This window comes from Leptonychotes weddellii, chromosome 9 (genome assembly GCF_054177405.1).
Source record: "Leptonychotes weddellii isolate Sample4059 chromosome 9, ASM5417740v2, whole genome shotgun sequence".
Classification (NCBI taxonomy): Eukaryota; Metazoa; Chordata; class Mammalia; order Carnivora; family Phocidae; genus Leptonychotes; species Leptonychotes weddellii.
The window spans coordinates 76,302,202-76,323,666 of record NC_138377.1 but is presented as its reverse complement, the minus strand read 5'-3'; the positions used below and the strand labels follow the sequence as shown (position 1 = coordinate 76,323,666).

Below are 21,465 nucleotides of genomic sequence, written 5' to 3'. Positions count from 1 at the left end.
TGGGAGAAGATATTTGCAAATGACATATCAGATAAAGGGCTAGTATCCAAAATCTATAAAGAACTCATCAAACTCAACACCCAAAGAACAAATAATCCAATCAAGAAATGGGCAGAAGACATGAACAGACATTTTTCCAGGATGACCTCATCTTAACCAGTTACATTTGCTAAAACCTTATTTCCAAGTAAGATCACATTGTGGCGTTCCGGGCAGACATGAATTTGGGGGAGATACTATTCTACCAAGGAAATAGGTGAATAAAAAGTACTGAGAAATGTCCAGAACTACAAAGTTCTGGGTCCTATTAATCCTTAATATTAAAGTACTTTTTATCTTATGGAACACTTATTCATGAAAGTGAACTTTGTGTTATGATAATGAATACCTAATTACTTATGACTCATTTATATTTTAACTTTTATATATGTTTTCATTGAAAGTAACAAAAATTTCATTTCATTGTAAACATGTAAAATTAAGACACCACGAAGTAATCCTGGCCCTCTCCTGTCCCTTCCCCCTCTTCCAAATGAGTAAGGTTAAATGAATTTTGGGAGAATAGGGTTATAAAGCCCTTGGAAAAAAATCTGTTTTCTAAAGCAAAGCCATTCCATTAAGCAGACCTAAATTTAGATTGTCAAAGCCCCATAGACTCTGAAAAGCAAGTTGTTAAAACCCATAATGAGTTTTAGTGTTACTGAATTTGGAAATGTCTACATCTCAGCAGTAGCCCTTGTACTAAATTGCTCTAGAATATGGAGGCAGTAGATGTGAGGACTCTTGTCTTTGAGGCTCTCATTTCAGATATTAGTTGGAATTCCGTATTCTTGACCCTCATAAATTCTTAAATTGTAAATTCCTAGCAGCAGCTGTAATTTGTAAAACACATATGGACAAATCCCCTAATGACAGATCAGAGATGATTAACTTAAAATATTTCATTCAACTCAGTAGAACTGAAGATGAAACATTCCTCCCCCACCCCCACCCTTATACCAGCAGTCATGGCTTTTCCTAACAATATTCCTGACTTAGAGAAAATGCAAATGAAGCATTTGAGATTTAACTTAAAGTGAAAACACTTTGCAGCTGTCATGTTTAATTTGATGATAAATATGAGTGCTAGTAATTGTCTTAATATATTTCTTCAATAAGAATCTTACAGTTGAGGGGAGCCTGGGTGGCTCAGTTGGTTAAGTGTACAACTCTTCATTTTGACTCAGGTCATGATCTCAGGGTTGTGAGATCAAGCCCCACATCAGGCTCTGCGTGGGATGTGGAGCATGCTTAAGATTCTGTCTCTCCCTCTCCCTCTGTCCCTTCCCCTGTGCACTCAGGCACACTCTCTCTCTCACTCTCTGAAAAAAAAAATTTTTTTTAAAAGCCTCGAATCTTGATACACACATGGTTTCTATGCTTTGCTAATTGAATTCAACTGTGGTACCTACAAGAAAGAAATGTATTCTGACAATATTTTTTTAAAAGACAAGATTTGCCAAAACAGTGTGCTCTAAAAATAAACCAATGTAATGACTGATCTAAGAAATCTTAATTATATTCTTAATTAATTCAGTAGTCAGAGCCTTAAAAGAATTAATGACCCATTCATCAAAGTCATCATAATGATGCTTAATTTAATGATAGCCTTGGGAAGCCTGGATGGCTTAGTCAGTCAGTTAAATGTCTGCCTTTGGCTCAGGTCATGATCCCGGGGTTCTGGGATCGAGTCCCACATAGGGCTCTCTGCTCAGTAGGGAGCCTGCTTCTCTCTCTCCTGCTCCCCCTGTTTGTGCATGTGCGCTCTCTCTCTCTCTGTCAAATAAATAAAATCTTTAAAAAGAAAATAAAGATAGGCTTTCAGCCTGTTCCCCAGCCTCCTTGCTGAACTGAAATTGTGGAAATTATCCTCCATTTCCTCATTCACACACTTCTTCAAATTGGTCACTTGATCACCCTTTATTCTGCCACCTAAAAATGTATTTAACCCATCACAGTTTTCCTCCTTGCCATTAACTTAGTTTGGGTGTCCACAGAGCTCATTTGGAGTGCTACAGTGATTTTCCAACTAGTCTCCCTGCTTCTGGTCTTACTGTCTTCCAGTCCTCCTCCACCAACATGAAATCTACTCAAGTCTTATTCCCATTGAGAATCTTTCCACCCCTTGCCATCACCTATGGAATCAAGTCCTTAGCATGGCATTTAGGGCCATTGACCATCTGGCCCTTGTCTGCCTCCCCATATTGATCTCCTGCAACAGACCTCCTTGTACCAGCGCAGTTAGTTGAAATTCCTGGAACACGCCCTGCCTGCTGTACACATGCTCTTCCCTCTGCAACATACCACTCCTAGGCTGGCAACTTCTATGCACCCTTCAAAGCTCAATTTGTAAATCACTTCCTTTCTGGTAGTCTCATTCCACCAGATCATCCCTGTGCCTTGTACATACTTCTGTGATGGCACATACCATCCCACTGGACTTGTGAGAGATTCTCCCCTACCCAAAAATAAGGTTCACCTTCAGTTAATGGAAAATTGAGGGAATCATCCCATCACTCTTTGTCCCTAGAGTCCCCCTGGTCAGGGAGAATAGGTATAAGTAACCTGGCCTCAAAAGAATTCTTACTTGGAGTGCAGAGAGAACTTGAATACACTGAGGTGGCTGCTCCGGGGCCCATTCCATTGACTGCCACTTACACAGTCTGATGTCACAACTTTTCTGAGGAAGCATCTTTGACTGATTGAAAACAACACCCCAGAGAAAATATAGAAGGCATTCTACCTGAAGAGAAAGACCCACAAGGCCGAATAAACTTGCCAGGGATGCATTGTTTTGCTGAAGCAGCTTTTCTCTTCATGAGCTGATGATTTTCTCTGGCCTCTGCATGTCATGTTGAAGATTAAGGATATCTGGAATGTACAAAGGGAGAACAAGATTGGTAATAGCCTTTGGGGGTGGAGAAAGAGTGCATATGATCTCTCATGTTACAACCAACTCCAGCCTCAGCTCCCCAGTCTGTGGGATTTGGGATTGGTTACCAGCTGATCCCTAATCTCTAGGATGTAGAAATTTGGAAATATTCTAATCCCAAAAAAATTCTAAAAGAAAAAAAAAAATCTGGCCTTAAATGCACCTTATTTCTTCTTCATCGTCTTCAAATATTGGTGACTATGTTACTGGTTTCCTGTTGATTTGGGGGATTTCTCCCTTTGTGAGCCCTCATGGAGAAGGCTGGCATCTGTACTGTTTCCAACAGGAGTGGTTTTCTGATTGAAGTGGGCCAGTAGTACCCGGTTCTAAGAGATTCAAAGAATTCAGAAAAGAATTCAACCAATGGGCTTAACTACATATTTAGATATATAGCCAGCGGATTATAAAGCCAACCCAAACCTGCAGAGAAGGATGGAATTGTAGGTTGCTTCCACAGGGACCATATGAGAAAATCGAAGAGTGTGAACTCTGGGGCAAGGCAGGCCTAGGTCTGAGTCCCACAAACTAGTCATGTGGTCTTAGACACGTCATGTAACTCCACTAAGACCTAGTTTCCTCTTTTGTAAGATGGGGTTAATAGAAACATTCCTTGTGGAATTGTTGTTAGCATTAGAGATACTGCTGGTGGAATGCTTTGCACATGATAGGCTCTTAGGAAATGGCAGTTATGATTTTGGCTTTGTGTTGAGAATGATGTGATGAACTCTGACATCCTATCAGTCTCCCTGGGAGTACTGTTGGCAGTGGTCCACATCCAGTGACTGCTCGAGGCAGGGGTATAAAAGGCCTGGTTATTTTGGCTCAACTTGGAACAATTCTGAAGGGCCATTCTAACTCCAGAGCTCCCCATGGATCAGCCAGGTGGATACCAGCCCGCATCCCAGCTCAGCTTCTCCCTCTGCCTACACCAGCCTCCCTCCACTCTTTTCCATGGGCATTTGATCCCAAGAGCGCTTCTGAAACATGTCCGGGCATGCTAAAACTTATTCCAGAGTCTCTACTTCCTGAGGAACCTGACCTCTGACAAGGGATAAGGCAGGTATCCAATCTTGTGTTATGAATCACCCATTGGTCTAAGGAGCTGAAGCCTGAAGATGATCCTGTGGCACCTTAGCCAGCTGTCAGGAAATATTTTAGAAAGACAGGCAAAGCATCAGAAAAATTGTAAGGGAAGGAAGAAATCCCGAGAGACATGTGAAATTTGCCGTAGGAAGGCATTTGATAATTTCCAGAAGTTAAAAACACCCTAAATCTATTCCATGTGAGCCCAGGAGCCTGTAAATGTTTTCTAACATCAACTCCCTAAAAAGAACTTGGCTATGACATTCACATCAATCTAATTAAGCAGATGTAACGATTAGTCTTTTTCCAGTATTGAACTTTTAATTCCCTTTCCAATGGCAAGGACCCAGCTAGAGACCTTCCTGGAAGGAGCCCCATGTTTTCCTTTCTAATGAATGTGGCCTAAACAGTTATTTTGGAGCTGGGCTGTACTGTAGGTACCTTTCTGGTGCCCAGTGGCATTTAGGCTGGGAGTTCCCTGTCCCACTCAAGTATAGCCTTTGGGAGCTAGAAGCAGAAAACTAGACAAAAGGTAATATCTGGGAGACCAATCCTGCAATGAATTTCCAGGGTTAGGTGAGACTCTGCTCTGGACAGGGACTCCATCTCCAGGAACAGTCTCATCCCAACATGGTACTTCTCTCTTCCTTCCTACCCTGATCTCAATGGGTATTAGGGGTTGGCCCGGAGGGAGGGCCTATCAGCCTGGTCATATCATGTAGTAGTTGACCCTCAAATACTTCCTGAGGGTCACGTACAAGGCACGGAGCTGTGCACCGAGCATGCAGACGCTGGCTACCACGCTCCGTCTCTCCTGGTAATGGGGAGGAATGTGGACGTAAAGGTTGGAGGGGCAGCAGTAGGACAGGGCAGTCGTACGTAGGGTGATGAGTGCCATGAGATGAGAGCAGAGAAAATGACTTTTTGCCAAGTCCCTTTTTCATGTCTCTAAATCCCCATCTCTGCAACCCTGAGAATGCTCAAGCAGGGCCTGGCCCAAGGGAAGCCCTCAATAGATATATATTGAACTGAGTGTTTGTCCCAGTGGTTTGTCATCCACTGTTTGGCCTTCAAATTACACGATATTCAGCTTGCAGCAGATGTGCAAGATCTTTTTCAGTAGCGGCATCTCGGCCAGTGTTGCCGCACAGCCCTCAGGGGACTCTTGGTTTCAGTGTTGGTGGCCTTGCTGTACAGAGATGACAGGGAGGTGCCAGAGGCCTCGGGGGTGCTGCTGGGCTCAAGGCTCCTGCCTCCCCTGCTCTCATTCCTGCTCTTCAGGCTGAAAAACTGCAGAGGAGCAGCAACATACTTCCACAAGTCTTGCCTCCTCTGTTTTCTCCATCACACCGCAAGGCCTGGACCATGTTCTTGCCTGATGCCCTGGGGATCTGGTCATCCCTCAGTGCATGTTAGCAGATATATTTCCAAGCCCAGGAATTATTTATAGACCAAGAGGCACCTGTTGCTGTTCAGCCACTAAAGTATTACATCTGGGAGAAGCCTCAGGAAACTGAGGTTCGTGGACCCGGAGGCATTTGCCTCACAGCCACACCCTTAGCTTCTACCTCAGCCCTGGTTCAGAGGCTCTGCCTCTGAGTAAACTTAGGACAGTGCAGGATGAGGTTGGAAGGGACACTGTCAGCCCCTTCCCATCTCTGTCACTCCCTATCCCTTGCTTATTGGACAGTTGAAGAGTTAATCTTCTATACAGGGCTGTGCAAATAAAATAGCCAGACTGTCACCCCAAGGCCCTTGTGTATAGAAATTCAGGAGCCCCACTGCCACTCTGGTTATAGTCGAAGAAACCGTGAGCTTGGAGAGGAGAGGGAGGTAGAGGCTCAGGATCCATCCTGAGGAGATTCTGCAACAGTCCTCACTGTGTGAGGCCAGAAATGTGCAATGGATGATCTAATGGGATTTTTCCATCGCTCACAGTGGAATAGAAAATGACCAGACTCATAGCAAGATAATAGTTTCACACAATGGCCTTTACTGTCTCAGGCCTGCTAGAGGCGGTTTCTAGAATTGAATGAATTCTGTTTAGTTACTCTTTCTATTTACTTTGAGCAACAGCCTTGAGTTTTTTAAATTAATTAAACTAGCGATAAATGTGTTAGACCTCTACCTTCTACAGCTGCATGGTTAGCCTTTTCTGTTAAACTTTTTTTTTTTTTATCCTCATTGAAGAGAACATGGGCCTGGAGTGTGATTACTCCAGTCAACTAATAACAGAATCAGAGACTTGGGGCACATAGGAGATGTGAGATCATGTACACACAGGGAAACCGTGGCTCATGGAGGAAAATGACTTGCCCGAGAATGGGCCTTTCCTTTCTCCCATCAGTCTCCTCCTGCCCCTGACTCCCTGATCTATGCTGAACACAGGTGACTTGCCTTCTGGGCATGGAATGGCATCTCCAGGGCACATATTCTGTACCCACCCATTTCCCCACCCCCAACAGAGGGCCAGCTGGATTCTTTCCTGAAAAAGAGAGAGGAAGCAGAAGGCAGCTCACGGCAGCCAAGACGGAAGTCTGACTGAGAAGCCGGAAGAGCACAGGTATAGAGGGAAGACAGCACTAGGCAGAGGTCTGGGGCAGCTCCCAACCCACCTCCTAGACAAGAGACACTAGAGGCTGGGAGAGGAGATGTTCTGAAACAGATTCCCTGCCAATGACAGCAGAATTGGGGTGGGAAGGGGCTTGTTCTCTGAATTAGGTTTGGAGGGTAACTGCGGGCTTTACTTTGCAATGATCTAGTTCGTGGCAAAAGAGCAGTGAGTTTTGAGCTCCTTAGCCATTGGAAGTAAATGGTAACTGGGGACTTGAACTTTCCAGCCGGCACTGTCACGAAAGGCAGAATTTGAAAACCTGGCAGGAAGGAGCAGAGTTCTCCACAGCACTTCCCTGGCAAGCCTAATGCTCTAAAGTCGATACTCTTGGTATGTGACACCGTGAGGGCTGAACACGAGTGAGAACTTGGCTGCCTGAGGTGGGCTGTGGCAGAATTCAAATATCTGCGTTTCCTCCCTTATCCCTGACGTCTTTGCTCCCAGAGCAGCTCGGGACCAGCGGGTGCCGGAGAAGGGTGGATCGGGTCCACTGGTCCACGACCAGCAGCAGCATCCCCTGGGAACGTGTTAGAGATGCACGTTATCAGGCCCGCCCCAGACCCACTGAGCCAGCAACCCTAGGAGAGCAGCCCCGCATTGTTTTAACGACCCTCCAGGTGATGCAGGCTGAAGTTTGGGAACCGCTGGTGTGGTTCTGAATTTGTTGTTTATCAAGGAAACTCTGCTTTTAAGTGAGCTGGCCATCTGCCTCCTAGCTTGCCCCTCCCCCCCTCCCCTTCCACCAAAGGGACAGCCACTGCTGGGAGAGCTGGGGTTTGTCATGTTGCTTTCCCAGGCCTCGGCACTTGTACGGTAAACCATCTCTCTACCACCTGTTTGGCTCCTGGCCCCAGCTGCCTCTGTCCTCTCCCACAGCTCTCAGTTGTGTTGTGTGGTGCTAGTGAGGTGGTTTCCACTTTGCGCTGGGAAGGGAGATGCTCATGGAGGTGGGGCCCCCCCCGCCCCGGGACCACAGACCACAGAGAGTCAGGCCCCGGCACCCGACCTCAGAGCTCTCACTGCTCCGATGAGGGGCTTTTCAAGGGCGGCCCTGTCCATCCTTCTCAAGAGAGGCAATAAGCATGCCCTGTCTCTCCCAGCTGGGAATGCCAGGGGCTATGAGTGGCTGAATGAGCTCCGGGGAACTCGGGGCTCCGGTCAGAGAGCTATGGGCTCTACTTGTCCATCCTTCCCTTTTTCTGTGTCAGCAAGTTGGGCAGTCACCTGAGGATTGTGCCAGGGAAGAGTCTGAGACAACAGTTAGCTCCCCTAACTTTAACACCAGAGAGCACCAGTTATGTTTGTTGAGAGAGAGAGCGGCTCCGGGTTAATTTAATGAAATACATTTTGCCAAATGCTTTTTGCTTTTTGCTTTTTATTCTCATTGATGCCAAGGCATTAAAAGGTATAGTGGCTATTCCCCACTATAAGTGTCGTATCTCATCCCCCACCGCACTCACCTCCTCCTTCCCAAGTGTTAGGAACGTGTCCAGAGCACGTCATAAGATGCTCTTTGTCTCTGTGGCACTGAGTAGAAGCTGTCAGGCCCCCGAAGGATTTGGGTTGATGGCATATATTTGATATTTTCTACTCTTCTTCCAGCCTAGTCTTGGGAAAATGGCGTTGGGGTATGGAGAAAACACAAATCCGCGCTTTGAGAGCCCTGTGGGGCAGATTTCCAAAATGGTGGCCATCCCCATCAGCCAGGGTACATTGCACAGGCTGATGGAGAGCCAGAACCCACTTGAGTGTCCTTCTCCGGGGAGGACTGGTTTCTGTTCAGTGAGTGCGGTGGATCATTGCTAAGACATTGTCATGTTCACATCCATTCAGCCTAAGGAAAGAACAGGTCCCAGGAAGCAGAGGAATTTGGTAGGAAAAATACACAGGGTTTTTATGTATATTATGTCTCTTGTTTTTAAGCCTCACTATCATCCTTTGGGAGATGTAGTATTAACCTTGTTTTCTGGATAAAGAAACGAAAGTTCGGAGAGATCGGGGGACAGGTCTGAGGTCACAAGCTGAGACGCGGCAGAGCAGGGCCCTGACTCCAAGCCCGGTGCTCATCCCCAGGGCCTCCGCCACCTTCCCTCCCAGAGCCCTTCCCCTCCCTGTCCCCTTTGCCCCCATCTCAACTTCTAGGGAACATGAGTGACCCGAGAGGACAGCTGCAAAGGAGACTGCACTAGGACTCAGAAATCCTGGCCTCTTTCCTTTATGGGCTGTGTCCAACTCAGAATCTGTCCTGTTTGTTGGTACAGGCAAATAAACAGTTTTCTGCTGAGAGGGAGGGAAATTGAAAGAATAGCTACAGGGCTAAAAGAACCAGTTAGATTGCTGAGCTTGCCATATTTCTGACCCTGGCCACCCAGGCCACTCCCTACAGCCCCAGAAATTCCCAGATTTGCCAAATAACATGGGCATTTGCCCTTTGCAAAAGAGAAGGAGTGGGGAGGCAATAAAATGAGTTGTTAAACTGTCTTTAGGGTTGGGGGCAAGGAGAGGTCTGTTTGTCCCAAAATGCTGGGATTTCTTTACAAGTGATCTGAAGCAACGTGTTATGAGAGGCACAGGGTGTGTGTGTAAGAGAGAATATGAGATTCACAAAGTACAAAAATACAAAGTACTGAGTTTTTTCTAACAAGCCTTGCTGAGTTTTCAGTAATTCTGCAGCTGTGACATGACTAGTCCACAGAGATATTCGGCGCTGGCTGGAAAAGTACAACCAAAACTTACTCAGTCGATAGCAAGAAACAGTGATGCTTCTGAGGGTCATGTGACTTGTAAGACTGGCCTCCCTGTGGGAAAGATAGACAAATTTGCTTTTTTTTCAGGCCCAGCTCAGAGTGTTTTCCTTCCCAGGAACTTCACTGGGCACAAGGAACCCGCAGAGGCATGAGGACGCCTTGCCTCTAAAATCACCGCTGATATCTCAATAAGTCTAGCCTTCCCCTTAGCCCCGCTCTTACAGACTCTACAACAGCAGGTTTGAAGGTTCTGCTCAGAGGGTCTTAGTTGATCTTGTTGAGGCTGGTTTGGCCATCTGTGCTGACGGAGCACTTGTCCTCCCTCCCATGACATTGGCTTGCACACAGTGACCTCCATGCTCCAGACTGTGTTTTCCCCACCCTGAGTGTGCATCCTCTGCAGGCCATACCATGTGGCACTGAGCTAAGCCGGTTCTCTGACCCGAGCGAGGACTGCCAACAGGACTCCCTGAGGCACCATGCCTGGCATCTGAACCTACAGATAGCTCTTTGCATCATAAAAGTCACCCCAGCTCCCTCAGTTTGCACGTCAAATGGAGGGAGGTGGTGTTGGGGCAGGAAGTTGCTATCTTTAGTAAGAACTAGGTGAGGCCAGTGGCTGCAGGAGTCAGGGTGAGCATTCTTCTCTCCTTCTGAACTCTGACTTCCCTCCACTTGGGGCCTGGCCTCTCCCCGGGGACCCCATGGCCCTCTGGCTCCCCTGGTTGCATGGCTCCTGACACTTTGGCCTGGATCCCTAGCGTCTGCATGGGCCCCATCCTTGGGCCTACCCGCCGAGTTCTGGCATCCGTCTCCTCTGAGAGTGAGGAGCCAGGAGCATGCTGGGTCGGGCTCCCCTGTGAGTCTGCTGCATTTGGGGTGACCTGCTGCAAAAACGGGCCGGCTGCACTGCTCCCTGGAATGAGCTGCTCTGTCTTCTCCCGGAGTGAGCTTGGTGGCTCTTCTAGCTGCCGCCTCAGCAGTTCCTGGACAGATTCTGTTGGTTTACGACTAAGCAAGAAAAGCGGACTCCTGAGCCAGGAGCTCAGCAGGGATTCCTTCCCTTCAAAGAAAAATGCAAATGAGCATGGAAGGTGCTGATGTTAAGAAATCTGCCCCTCCCCGCCCCTGCGGGCCCCTTGTCCTCCCTCCCCTCAGAAAGCTGGGCTGGTGTAGCGTGTGAACACAGGGGCAGGACTGCACCCCAGGAACTGATTCACACTTTCTGGCTCAGCTTACTCATGCCATGGCCCTGAGAAGATGAGCTTCTGTGGCCGCCCCTCTGTGACGTTCAGGAGCATTCCACATCATCTGCTCCTGAACCTGGCAGACACTGGCGCACACATGCCTTCAGAGGACACTGATAAAGAAAGCAGTCTTTCTCTGGCCTTTCTCAGCTAAATTTAAATATAAAGCTGAGCTAGAACTGAGGCTGCGATGCCGTCCCACCCCTGCAGCCGCATCCTTCCCTGTTGGGTGCCTAAGGACAACTGGTTCAGCTCTTGCCCTCTCCTCTAGGCATCCCCTCCTTGCTGTGGCCTCCTGACACCCCTGGGCTCTTGTGCTCTTGGGCTGCAGATACCACTGCCTACTACCCTCCCTCTCACGTCTGCCTTCTCTAAGGGCCCAGGAAACCGTGGCCGGTTCCTCTTTAATAGCACGTAGCCCAGGGCCTGAGAAAGTTGTGATCGCTCTTGCCCTCTTCAAGACTCAAGTAGTTTACACGTAAAATCTGCCTACCTCACGGGTAAGCTGACTGAATGAGGTGAGGCCTAATGAGTGGGGGCCTTTCTACATGTTAGCCCCTCTGATCAGGATGCACTATGCCAGAGTCCCTGGGATTGACCCCACGATGGGTTAGAATAAAGCTGCTCTCCTGTCCAAAGTTATTGATTATGAGGCAGAAAATGCAATTAACCTTGAATAAGTTTAGGTCACTCGCCCACACTTGCTTACTGCTTGCTGCCTCAGTCTCTTCCCTGAAGAATAGAGAACCAGAGCCTGGAGCTCCAGGGAGGAGCAAGAGTATGAATTCTCCCAACCTGAGAGTTGCAGAATGATTCTAAGGAGTTCATCCATCATTCCGCACACCATACAGAGAGAGTAAACGGGTTGCCTGTATATGCACTATTATTTTCAAATACTACTAGGTACTATTTTCAAATAGGTACAAAATACAAATTGATTTGTATCAGTAAGTTATGTTGACCCAGTAATATCTTTGGCAAGAGAATAACCTCAGAGGCTTAGCTGGATTTGGGTGCTCTGCCGCAGCTCACTTGTCCTGAAGATAAACATCCTCAGGCTTGGAGCCCTGACTTTGTGATAAACAGTAGTCACCTGTCAATGCAAGTGCTTGTTTCCCCAGCGTAATCAATGGCACAACATTCAGCACACAACACACAGTTCAGCTTGTGGTGTCAGAGCAACTGTATGCAAAGGGAAGAGAAGACCATACTCACTGGATTTTGCATCCCACCAAAAGAGAAGACTCGGAGACCACAGAATATTCCCGAAAGCCCCAGATGTAGTACAGGGAGACCACAGAGGGAGGATCCTAGGACACAGCTGGCTGGCATCTGAAAGTACAAGGCCAGGAAGTTTAAAATTCCTATACTTACCCCTGCCAATGGCTTCTCGTAGGGAGGCCACCATGGTGGTTCAGCTGACTGTGACTCCCTGCCCCAAGGCTGCCTGAGGCCACTTCGCCAGCCCCTGGCGTGAGTGCTCCAAGAGAGGGGCGGGTTGCAACCCTCTGTGAAAGGTGCCCCGGCAGTGCTCTGAAGTGATGCTGCCTTGTGTTTCTGCCAGGAATTTAAACTTGATGGAGGGGCGCCTGGGTGGCTCAGATGGTTAAGTGTCTGCCTTCGGCTCAGGTCATGATCCTGGGGTCCCGGGATTGAGTCCTGCATCGGGCTCCCTGCTCCATGGGGAGCCTGCTTCTCCCTCTGCCTCTCCCCCTGCTCATGCTCGCTCGCTCTCTCTCTCTCTCTGTATCTCTGTCAAATGAATAAATTTTTTTAAAAATCTTTAAAAAAAATAAATAAACTTGATGGACTTCTGCCATAAGGAGGGACTCTGTTCCTGCCTCTCTCCCTGTTCCCCTCACCTCCCACCCTCCAGCCTCAGAGAAACAGTAAAGGAAGATGCTTCTCTTCATTAGTCTTCATAAGAGCCTTGTAGCTCAAAACCATGCATCTACCACCGGCAAATGGAACCTGAGGGAACTATGACTTCGTGGTGGGGAGCAGGAGTTTCATCAGATGCTAAAAAGTAGCAAGAAAAAAGATCCTGTTCTATTGATATAAGGGGAGTATAATGGGATTTTTTTTTTTTTTTTGGTAACTATCTGAAGAGAAAAAGCCATGTTTGTTTTTTCTTCCTGTGAAGTGGGAGAACTCTGAGTTTAGATCTACTGAATATAAAGTTCTCGCCAACTAAGGTCCCTACGAATGTATCCGAGTTGCCCGCTCCTGCAAATGAGTTATTTTTATGGCAGACATGATTCTCATTAAAAGTTCTTGTGATTTCGGGGCGCCTGGGTGGCTCAGTCGTTGAGCGTCTGCCTTCGGCTCAGGTCTTGGTCCCAGAGTCCTGGGATCGAGCCCCGCATCGGGCTCCCTGCTCTGTGGGAAGCCTGCTTCTCCCTCTCCCACTCCCCCTGCTTGTGTTCCCTCTCTCGCTGTCTCTCTCTGTCAAAATAAAATCTTTAAAAAAAAAAAAAAGTTCTTGTGATTTCTATCACACGAGGCACATTTTCCCCATGGCTACCCCAGGCTCCTGCTAATATGGTTGTTGTAGGGACGGAAGTGAACTACGTCAGCCATTAAAACGCACCCTAACTGATCACCATGAAGTAGCCACCTCGATGCAAAGTAAAATTTTCAGAGAAAAATATTCACAATATGCAACTGCTTCTTAATATTCCATTCCAGTTGCTCTGGGAGAGAGAATAGTACAGGACATGCCGCTTGCGATGGAGTGAAACATTTCCTCTGCTCCCAGAAGAACCTTAAAAAAGAGTTTAAGCTCTTCCCACACTCTGGGGTATTGGTGAGGAAAGAGTTAGCAGTCCCTGCCCAAAAAGACAGTTGTTGATGGAGTCTTTCGCAAAACCTGGTTTATAACCCACTGCCCAGAAGTCCCAGCATGAGTCGTAACAAGAGTAGCTCTTTCTGGTGGGAGATCAAAGCATGTAAGAATTGGGGCAGCTGCTTGGGATTGTGTTAAGAGGGAGTGTGGGGCCAGCAGAAGAGGAAGGGAGGTGCCCAATGGCGCTGCCTTCCTTACTTGAGCTGTCTACTCACTCATCCTTCCAATCCTGCAAGGATAAGCTTCTTAAGATATTTGCTGAGAGATTGGATATCCTGCCCTAGTTCTCCTTGGAAAGTACAGGGTGAGCTGGCAGAAGGGGAAGAGGTGAGGTGTAAACCTTTCGTGGAGGTCTGAGAGGTCTGCCCATTCTTGGAGCAGTACCAGGCCCTTGGGCCTTCACACAGGTGAGATACTTCGGATTTTATAAGTCAGCCTTGATTTTGGTTGCAAAATGAGACACAGGCCCCCCAGAGATGATAGTCTCCGCGGAGCTGCAGGGACCACTGGGGATAGGCCTCGAGATTGCTGTGTTGCGGAGCTCCAGATATTCTGACACTTTCCCGCAAGTCATTCTCCTCCCAGCGCATCCCAGATACCAACACAGGTCCCTGGAGGAGAAGTTAAAGGTTTAGAAATGGCCTAATTTCCTAATTTATGAAAACTTTTAGCCAACCCTCTACCTTCTGTTCATTCGGTTGTTCACTTATTCAGTGAATAATTGTTGAGGACGTAGCTACCATCTGCCAGGCCCCATGCTAAGTTCTGGGGGAGGGCTCCTGCCTTCATGAAAACTACAGCCTAGCAAGGGAGCAGACAGTAAATAAACAAGTAAACAAAGCAACAGGGTAATTACAGATTGTTGTAAGTCCCATGAAGGGAATACACAGGATAAATGAGATCATAATTGGGAGGGGCCCCTCTGCAGAGGGGACATTTGAGCTGAGACCTCGAGAGAAGGAGTGGCCATGGGAAGAGCTGGAGGAAGGGCCGTCCAGGCAAAGGGCATACAGGGACCCAGGGGTGGAAGGCCTTGGAGCATCAGGGAGAGAAGGCGTGGCGAGAGCAGCGAGGAGAATGATTCAGGAGGAGTTCACAGGAGGCACGAGCTAGGGTGTTAGAGCCTTGGAGGCCATGGTCGGAGTTTAGGTTTCATTCTGAGAGTGATGGGGAGCCGCTGACAGTGTTAAGCAAGAGTGGTAATCTAATTAAAGATCACTGTGTGCTCACTGCCACGTTGTTTGTAGTAGCAGATAAGAAACGAATTCCATGAATACGGAGTCAGGTACGTACATGTGGGTTCATCCCAGTGGTCTGCAGCAGTTAAAAACCGTGAGGCATGTCTGTATGTACTGCCAGAGAAGGATTCGCAAGATACCCTTGGTAGGAGAAAAAAAAAAAAACACAAGAAATAGGATACAGCATAAAATATGCTGCCACTATATTTTAAAAAGTGCTATAGATGTATATGGGCTTGCCCGTGTATAAAATCCCACATTAAGAATACACAAGGAGCTGGTTATGGGTTGCTTCTGGGGAGGGGAACTGAGGCACAGGGTGACCAGGATGGAAGGGAGACCTACCCTTCATAGTGTATCCTTTTGTATGTTCGAATATATTAGTATGCCTGTGTTACATATTCAGCAAAAAAAGGTCCCATGTCTAAATTGTGGTCACCGTGTTTGCTATGTGGAGAGAGGCTGTTGAGAGATGGTGGTGGCTTGACCATGGGTAATGGGGTTGGAGACAGGAAGGTGGATTCAGGATCTATGTCAGAGGCAGGACCAGCTGGACTCAGTGTATCTCACGCTGACTTGCCCCGCTCCCACAAGTTCAGGAAAGCTTCATGCATTTGAGATTGCAACTGGGCTTACCCGACTCTCCTGTGACTTCTCTGACGTCTTTGTGGACTGAAGGATTCTTGGGCTCCTTCCAGGTGCAAAAAGCCTTGGAACTTGAGAGACTGTCTAATGCATCACAATATGGAGGACACGGTTACAGACATGCCCTTTTCATATCCTCATCCAACTTCTAGACGATTTTTTTTAAGTAACCTCTAGGCCCAATGTGGGGCTTGAACACATGACCCTGAGGTCAAGAGTCTCATGCTCTACCGACTGAGCCGGCCAGGCGCCCCTGAATGGTTTTTAATGACAATCAAAACGAAGTTACACTGAAGAAGCCCTGTCGTTTCTCCATGGAGCTTGCTTTCTTTGCAGAGAGATGCCAAGGGCCAGTACCTGTTTGACCTTCTTTGCCACCACCTGAACCTTCTTGAGAAAGACTACTTTGGGATCCGCTTTGTGGACCCAGACAAGCAGCGGGTAAGTCAATATTTGAAGCGCAAATATTCACTGACCTCCTGAGGGCTGGTCAGTAGCCTGGGTCCTTGGACTGCCACTCATCCTCAGGGATGAGTGGCCCCCCAGGCCCCGCATTTGGGCGTCACCTCTTCAGATCACGTAGCCACCTTGGCAGAGCTCAGCGAGTGTGGCCCGCCGTTCGCAGATGCTGAGATTGGCAGCCTAGAGGGCTGACGTGATCTGCCCAAAGCTGCCCGGTTGGCAGCAGGGCAGCGGGGCTGGTGTTACTGTCTTCGAGCACAGGTCACAGGCTGAGCCTCTCCTGCCCGCTCTCTAGTGACTGAGCTGAGCCACACAGTTCCGGCTCGGAAGGGCCCCACCTTCCACCGGTTTGCGCAGGACAGAGATCGAGCCGAACTGACATGGGCCCCTGAGCACCTTGCAAATGCTTCGGTTCTCGTTCTGCTCCACAGACAGGGGGCTCATTCCGGACGGAGATGAGAACAGGTCCGTCACCCCCAGGCCCCAGCCTCCCCTGACCTGTCTCCTCCCTGCTGTGGCTCTCCAGATGCCATCCTTCTCTCTTCCCATAGCCTCCGCCTGTACAGCCCCGCTGCCCAGAACATCTCTTCCCCCTTTCCTCCCCTCTCCGCACTCCACGCTTTGCTTCTGGCTGACTCCTTCTCACGTGTAATATGTCAGCTTGGACCTGCACTTCTTCCAGGGATTCTTCCCCCACCCCCACTGTGAACGAGGGGTCCCTCCTGTGTGCCCCACAGGCCCTGTGCTACCCCTCTTGTAGCACTTTCTACGCCATGCTATGGTTGCCTGTTGGATTACCTGTGTTCCGGGCAAAAATGGAAGTTCCATGAGTGCATGCACTTTCTCTCATTCAGCACTACATCCCATAGAACGAGCACAGGGCCTAGAATGTAGTGGACGTTCAGTAAATATTTGTTGAAGGAGTGATGAGTGGGTGAGTTCATGGTGTATGATGCCAAAAATTTCCCCCTCCACTTGCCCAGCTGCTCCACTAGCAGACATCTGCACTTCCTAGAACTTCTTTTCATCAGCCCTTTCCTTTCTGTGGGGATGTATTCTCTGGTGCCCCCACTGAAGTGGGAAAACATGCAGAAGCATTCGGGCCTGTGTCTCCCTTCCCTATACCCCTGCCCACCCCCCACTCTGGTCTACCATCCTCCAAAGATATTATCAGCACAAATCCCAGAGGGTCCCCCTTCCATGGGTTCACTGATTTTCTTCACAGCTCCAAACATGGGTTCCATCTCTGTTGTCACTGGGGGCCTCAGAGCCCCCGAAGGCACAGTCCCCTAGCAATGCCCAGGACCACAGGTAATGAGTGAATGGATACACCCCTCAGCATGCCAGAGTCAAGTGCTGTTTTGTTCTTTGATGCTCTGAGCCACTGTGTCTCCAGGTCACATTCAGAGTTTTCTGCTGAACACTTTAGCTTAAAGAAAGAATCCATAGGACTGTTTCCCTTTCTTTTGAAAAGCCCTGCCCCCTTCACTGACATATTCTGGTCCTCTTGGCTCAGCAGAATTTTGAGCATCACCACTGTTTAGGAAGTAAGGTCAGCCCCTTGCCCTATGAAGTCTCCACAGTCTTGACGTAAATACTGTCCTTAGCTCTAGAACCTCGAAAGGGCCATGATACCAGGAAGCTACATGTCCTCACATGCTGTAGGTGTCCATTCACTATAAAATGATGGACTGTTTTTACCAGGGGGTTTCTTGTTGTTTATTTTTTTGGTCTGAGCTGTTTTCTTCTTAAGAGGGAAGGCAGGTTACCCCAAGGTCTCTTCATCTCCTGAAGAGAGTGGCTTATGAAGAAAAAGAAACAAAACATATCCTCATTATTTTCTAGTTAGGTCAAAATGTGCTTAAGAAGAATAAGAGAGTACATGGAGGGGATAAAGATCAAAAGCAGGAGGAGACAGAGAAATATAAAGAAATGGAGAAACGGGGAAATAAACCTGTATGGAGCGGCTACTGTGTGCTGGGCTCTGCACTGAGCACAAACCCAGGCCTTTCAGCCCATGTATGTTGAGCCCTGAGTTCTATCAGGCATGAAGCTAAGAGCTTCCCACATGTTCTTTAATCCTTATGCAAATGAGCCGAGTATCCACAAGTCAAATAGCCATTCTCTGGCTGAGGAAACAAAATGTCAGGTTAAGGAGTGACTTGCCCAAGGCATACAGCACTGCCAGACTCCAGCTCGGAGCTGTCTGATGCCAGGCTCTGTATGGGTTCCAAGGTTCCAGCTGAATCCACACCTGACAGTTTCTGAAGTTCTGTGACTGTGCTGAGGGGTTAAGGAGAGCAGAGAGGCTTGGAAAGGTGCTTGAGAGTTGTGGGGAAATTGTCACCCTAGATCGGGTGACTCGTGGTAGAGAATGGAGGGGGTAAGCTCCCCGCTCCCTTAGGTTGTGAGGTCCTAAAATAAACCTCCTCCCCTGGGGCACCAGAACCCAAGCTCACAGCCACCCCCTCACTGCCTGCACAGGTGCCCGTGGGCTCTGGGAACGCTCCTGGTCCCTCCTGGGGGACCCACAGGGGGGAGCCTGTTGCTGGCTCAGGTCCAGGGCCTCAGCCTGCTCTCAGACTCTCCTTTCAGACTGGAGGCACCCTTACCAGCCACCAGAGCCTCCAGATCGTGCCACATTGGCCCAACGACCCAGATATGGGTGGAAACTGTCCTCTCTGAACCTTCTTTTCTCTTCTCCTGACCCTTCCTCCCCAGTCTCCTGTTATCAGTTTGCTAGTGATTGTGGGACCCAGATTTAGCCAGACCGCTGCAAAGGGTAACTCTGGCCATCACTCCCTTTTGGGGATCCTGAGTTCTCTTGATTTCTCTACCAGACCCTTAAAATCTCCTGGACAAGCTGTTACGGCTTTCACCTCCCCCACCCCACCCGGCGCTGTCTCCAACAGCCTTTCACTACAGTGCAGACTGAAGTCCTCTTCAGCCCTGGCCGAGGGGAATAGGCTTTTTGTCATTCAGCTCCACCTGCCTTCTGCTGAGAACGCATCTCACGGTCTTCCCTTGTAGTTTCCATCTTCCATTGTTTATTTATTTTAATCTATCCCTCAGATGCCTGGGGGCATTCTGAGCCCCAGACACTCGCTGTGTTCTCCTAGCTGGACACAATTCCGACGTGCTCCAATCAGACGGGCCTCCTCCGCCTTCACAGGCTCAGCCTCGAACCCCACTTGTTCCTGTGCAATTTCATCTCTTGCCTTTGCTTCCCCATGAAGCCAAGCCGCGGTGGGCCGTGTAATGTGAGAAGGACCTCTTAACCACGTTGAGTGGCTATAATGAGTTGCCAGCCTCGTGGGAACTCAGATCAGAGGAAGCAAGAGAGCAGAATGTCAGCCCAGATTATCCATGTGGAGCTGATGGAGGAACTGGCTCTTAGTGGGTCCATTAACTGTGTGACCCACAGCCCAGCCCAGAAGGTGAGAGCTAGGAACCGCGGGAGGCCAGGATGCTGTCTGCACGGCCCTGGCTGCTTTCCTGCCAGAGGGAAGGTTCTGCCAAGATGTTGCTCTAAATGGAAGTAGCCAGAAAAGAGGGAGATGTGGACCCAGCATGGACCCACTTCCTTCGTCCGTTTGGTAGCTGTATCTTGAACACTCTTCAGGGCACCGGCGGCTGACAGTTTTCTGCCTTCACAGAGCTAATGGTTTCAGTCTACTTCCAGATAATCAAATCCCAAGTAACAGCCGTTGTAGCTTTCTGCAAACTGTCAAATTTATTGATTAGCATAAAAGCAACAAACATCAATAATGCATTTTATAAAGCATTCATGTAGAACTGGGAAACAGTTATAGAATGATCTCATTGCTTCCTTCCCGCAAACATAAGTACCATGGGGGAAAAAAAATGTATTGCTACTATATCCTGCCTCTACGAAAATCCAAGGGAAAAACGATACGATCCTACACATTAGTTGTGGTTAGTTATCTTATGAGACTGAGACTTTAAACATCCCTGGATGCCAAGGAATCTGAGTATGTATGCCCTAACACAAGGGTTGGCAATATGCTACTCAAACAAAGATGGAGGATGCACCAGCCATCCCTGCCTTCTCACCATTGATGAAATTCCACCTGTTAATACTTTCTAGAGCCACGACCAATCGCCTCTGTCCCCACTGCCCACCCCTGCCAAAAAAAAAAAAAATAGCTGGCATATAACACAAACACACACAATCCACTAATGTCAGCGTCTCCCTGCTCAAGACAGGCGGGGCTTTGTCCCCATTACACATACGTGCATTCGCTTGTGCCTAACGGTATGCCAGAAATACGGCTCAGAACCCTGGCACCCTACTTTGGAAGGCAGCATTGCCAGGGAAGCCCAGAAATGGCATCTGAAGCTGGAACTTTTCCCCCTTCACAGCTGGTTCCATGGGGAGCTTACTTCCAAAACTCCTATCACTCTCTGCTCTCCAAGCCTACATATCACAAGCTTTGGGCTGCTTTCACCCTGGGCTACAATCTGTCCAGTTATTTAAATTGGGTAAAACAAGTTAGAGTTGACACTGCTTCTCATTCGGGTTTTCTTGTTCTGTGTTCTCTGTTTCAGCATTGGTTGGAGTTTACAAAGTCTGTGGTGAAGCAATTGAGATGTAAGTATTCTTCATGAAAAGGTGGGGAGCCTCACCCCTGGGGAGGGTGGGATGAAACCTCCCGCATTTAGTAAGTCTTGGTCATTGCCCACCGTTCCTGTATAAGTTTGCCCTATACCTGTGAGGACTTTCTGATGATGCATCCCAGTGGGGAGGGAAGCCCGGTCATCCTCTGGGAAGGGTCTTTCCTGAGATGGGCACATCTCTGTCTCTGCAGCCCAGCCTCCATTCACCATGTGTTTCCGCGTGAAGTTTTACCCCGCAGATCCTGCTGCCCTGAAAGAAGAGATAACCAGGTAAGGCTGAACTTACCTCAGCCACTGAGACTTGTTGGAGAGGAAAGAGGGACTAGAGCCTCTCCGATCCTCTATTTTGGAAGCTTCTCACTCTTATAAGGAAGGAATCTTCCTAAATATAACCTTACTTCTTCTGTATTTCATTTCCACATGCTTTCTTTGCTCACCCCCTCAATGGAACTGGAACAGAGTGAGCTGCTTTCCTTCGAGAAGTGTGAATACTTCACGTAAACTAGCCATCTATAAGGAGACCTGGAGTCATTACTTAATCAAAAGCATTTTTTTCTTTTACCAAGGCTGTGGCCACCATGGATGTTTTTGGAGAGGGTGGGTTGCTTTTGTTGGGGGAGGGGGATGTTGCTTGAAATAGACTCCAGTGTCCTAACGTCCTCGGGAAATGCCAAAGCAGGACACTGCAAAATAAGCTGGGAAACACTGAAGATTTTAAATCCAAGTGGATAAACTCCAGTGTGCTGACGGATCTGGCCCGTGATGAATGCTTCCTTGTGGGGACCGTGTTCTGTGGCAGGCACACAGCTGCACGGAATGAATCCTATCTCATCCAGCACCACGTGAGGATGAGAAGGAACTTCTGTGCCTACATCATCCTACAAGAGGGTCAAAGAATAGGCGCTTCAAAGCTTCACCAGGGTTTTGTATATATGAGCCAAATTCACTCTGAAAGTCTTGCCTCAGAGACTCAGC

At 48.4% G+C, this 21,465-nt stretch overlaps 1 protein-coding gene across 8 annotated transcripts in view; it reads left to right on the top strand.

The window, feature by feature from the left end:
* FRMD5 (FERM domain containing 5) overlaps nucleotides 1–21,465 on the top strand; it is a 238,294-nt gene that overhangs the window by 177,951 nt on the left and 38,878 nt on the right. For 6 of the 8 annotated variants that reach the window (XM_081829527.1, XM_031029196.2, XM_081829528.1 and 3 more), the window contains exons 2-4: nucleotides 15,727–15,831; nucleotides 20,422–20,464; nucleotides 20,682–20,760. In XM_081829527.1, the coding sequence (XP_081685653.1) occupies nucleotides 15,727–15,831; nucleotides 20,422–20,464; nucleotides 20,682–20,760 (227 nt within the window). Of the gene's footprint in view, nucleotides 1–5,973; nucleotides 6,618–15,726; nucleotides 15,832–16,257; nucleotides 16,318–20,421; nucleotides 20,465–20,681; nucleotides 20,761–21,465 lie in introns of those variants that run through there. The other 2 variants (XM_081829529.1, XM_081829530.1) reach the window with 2 other exon arrangements.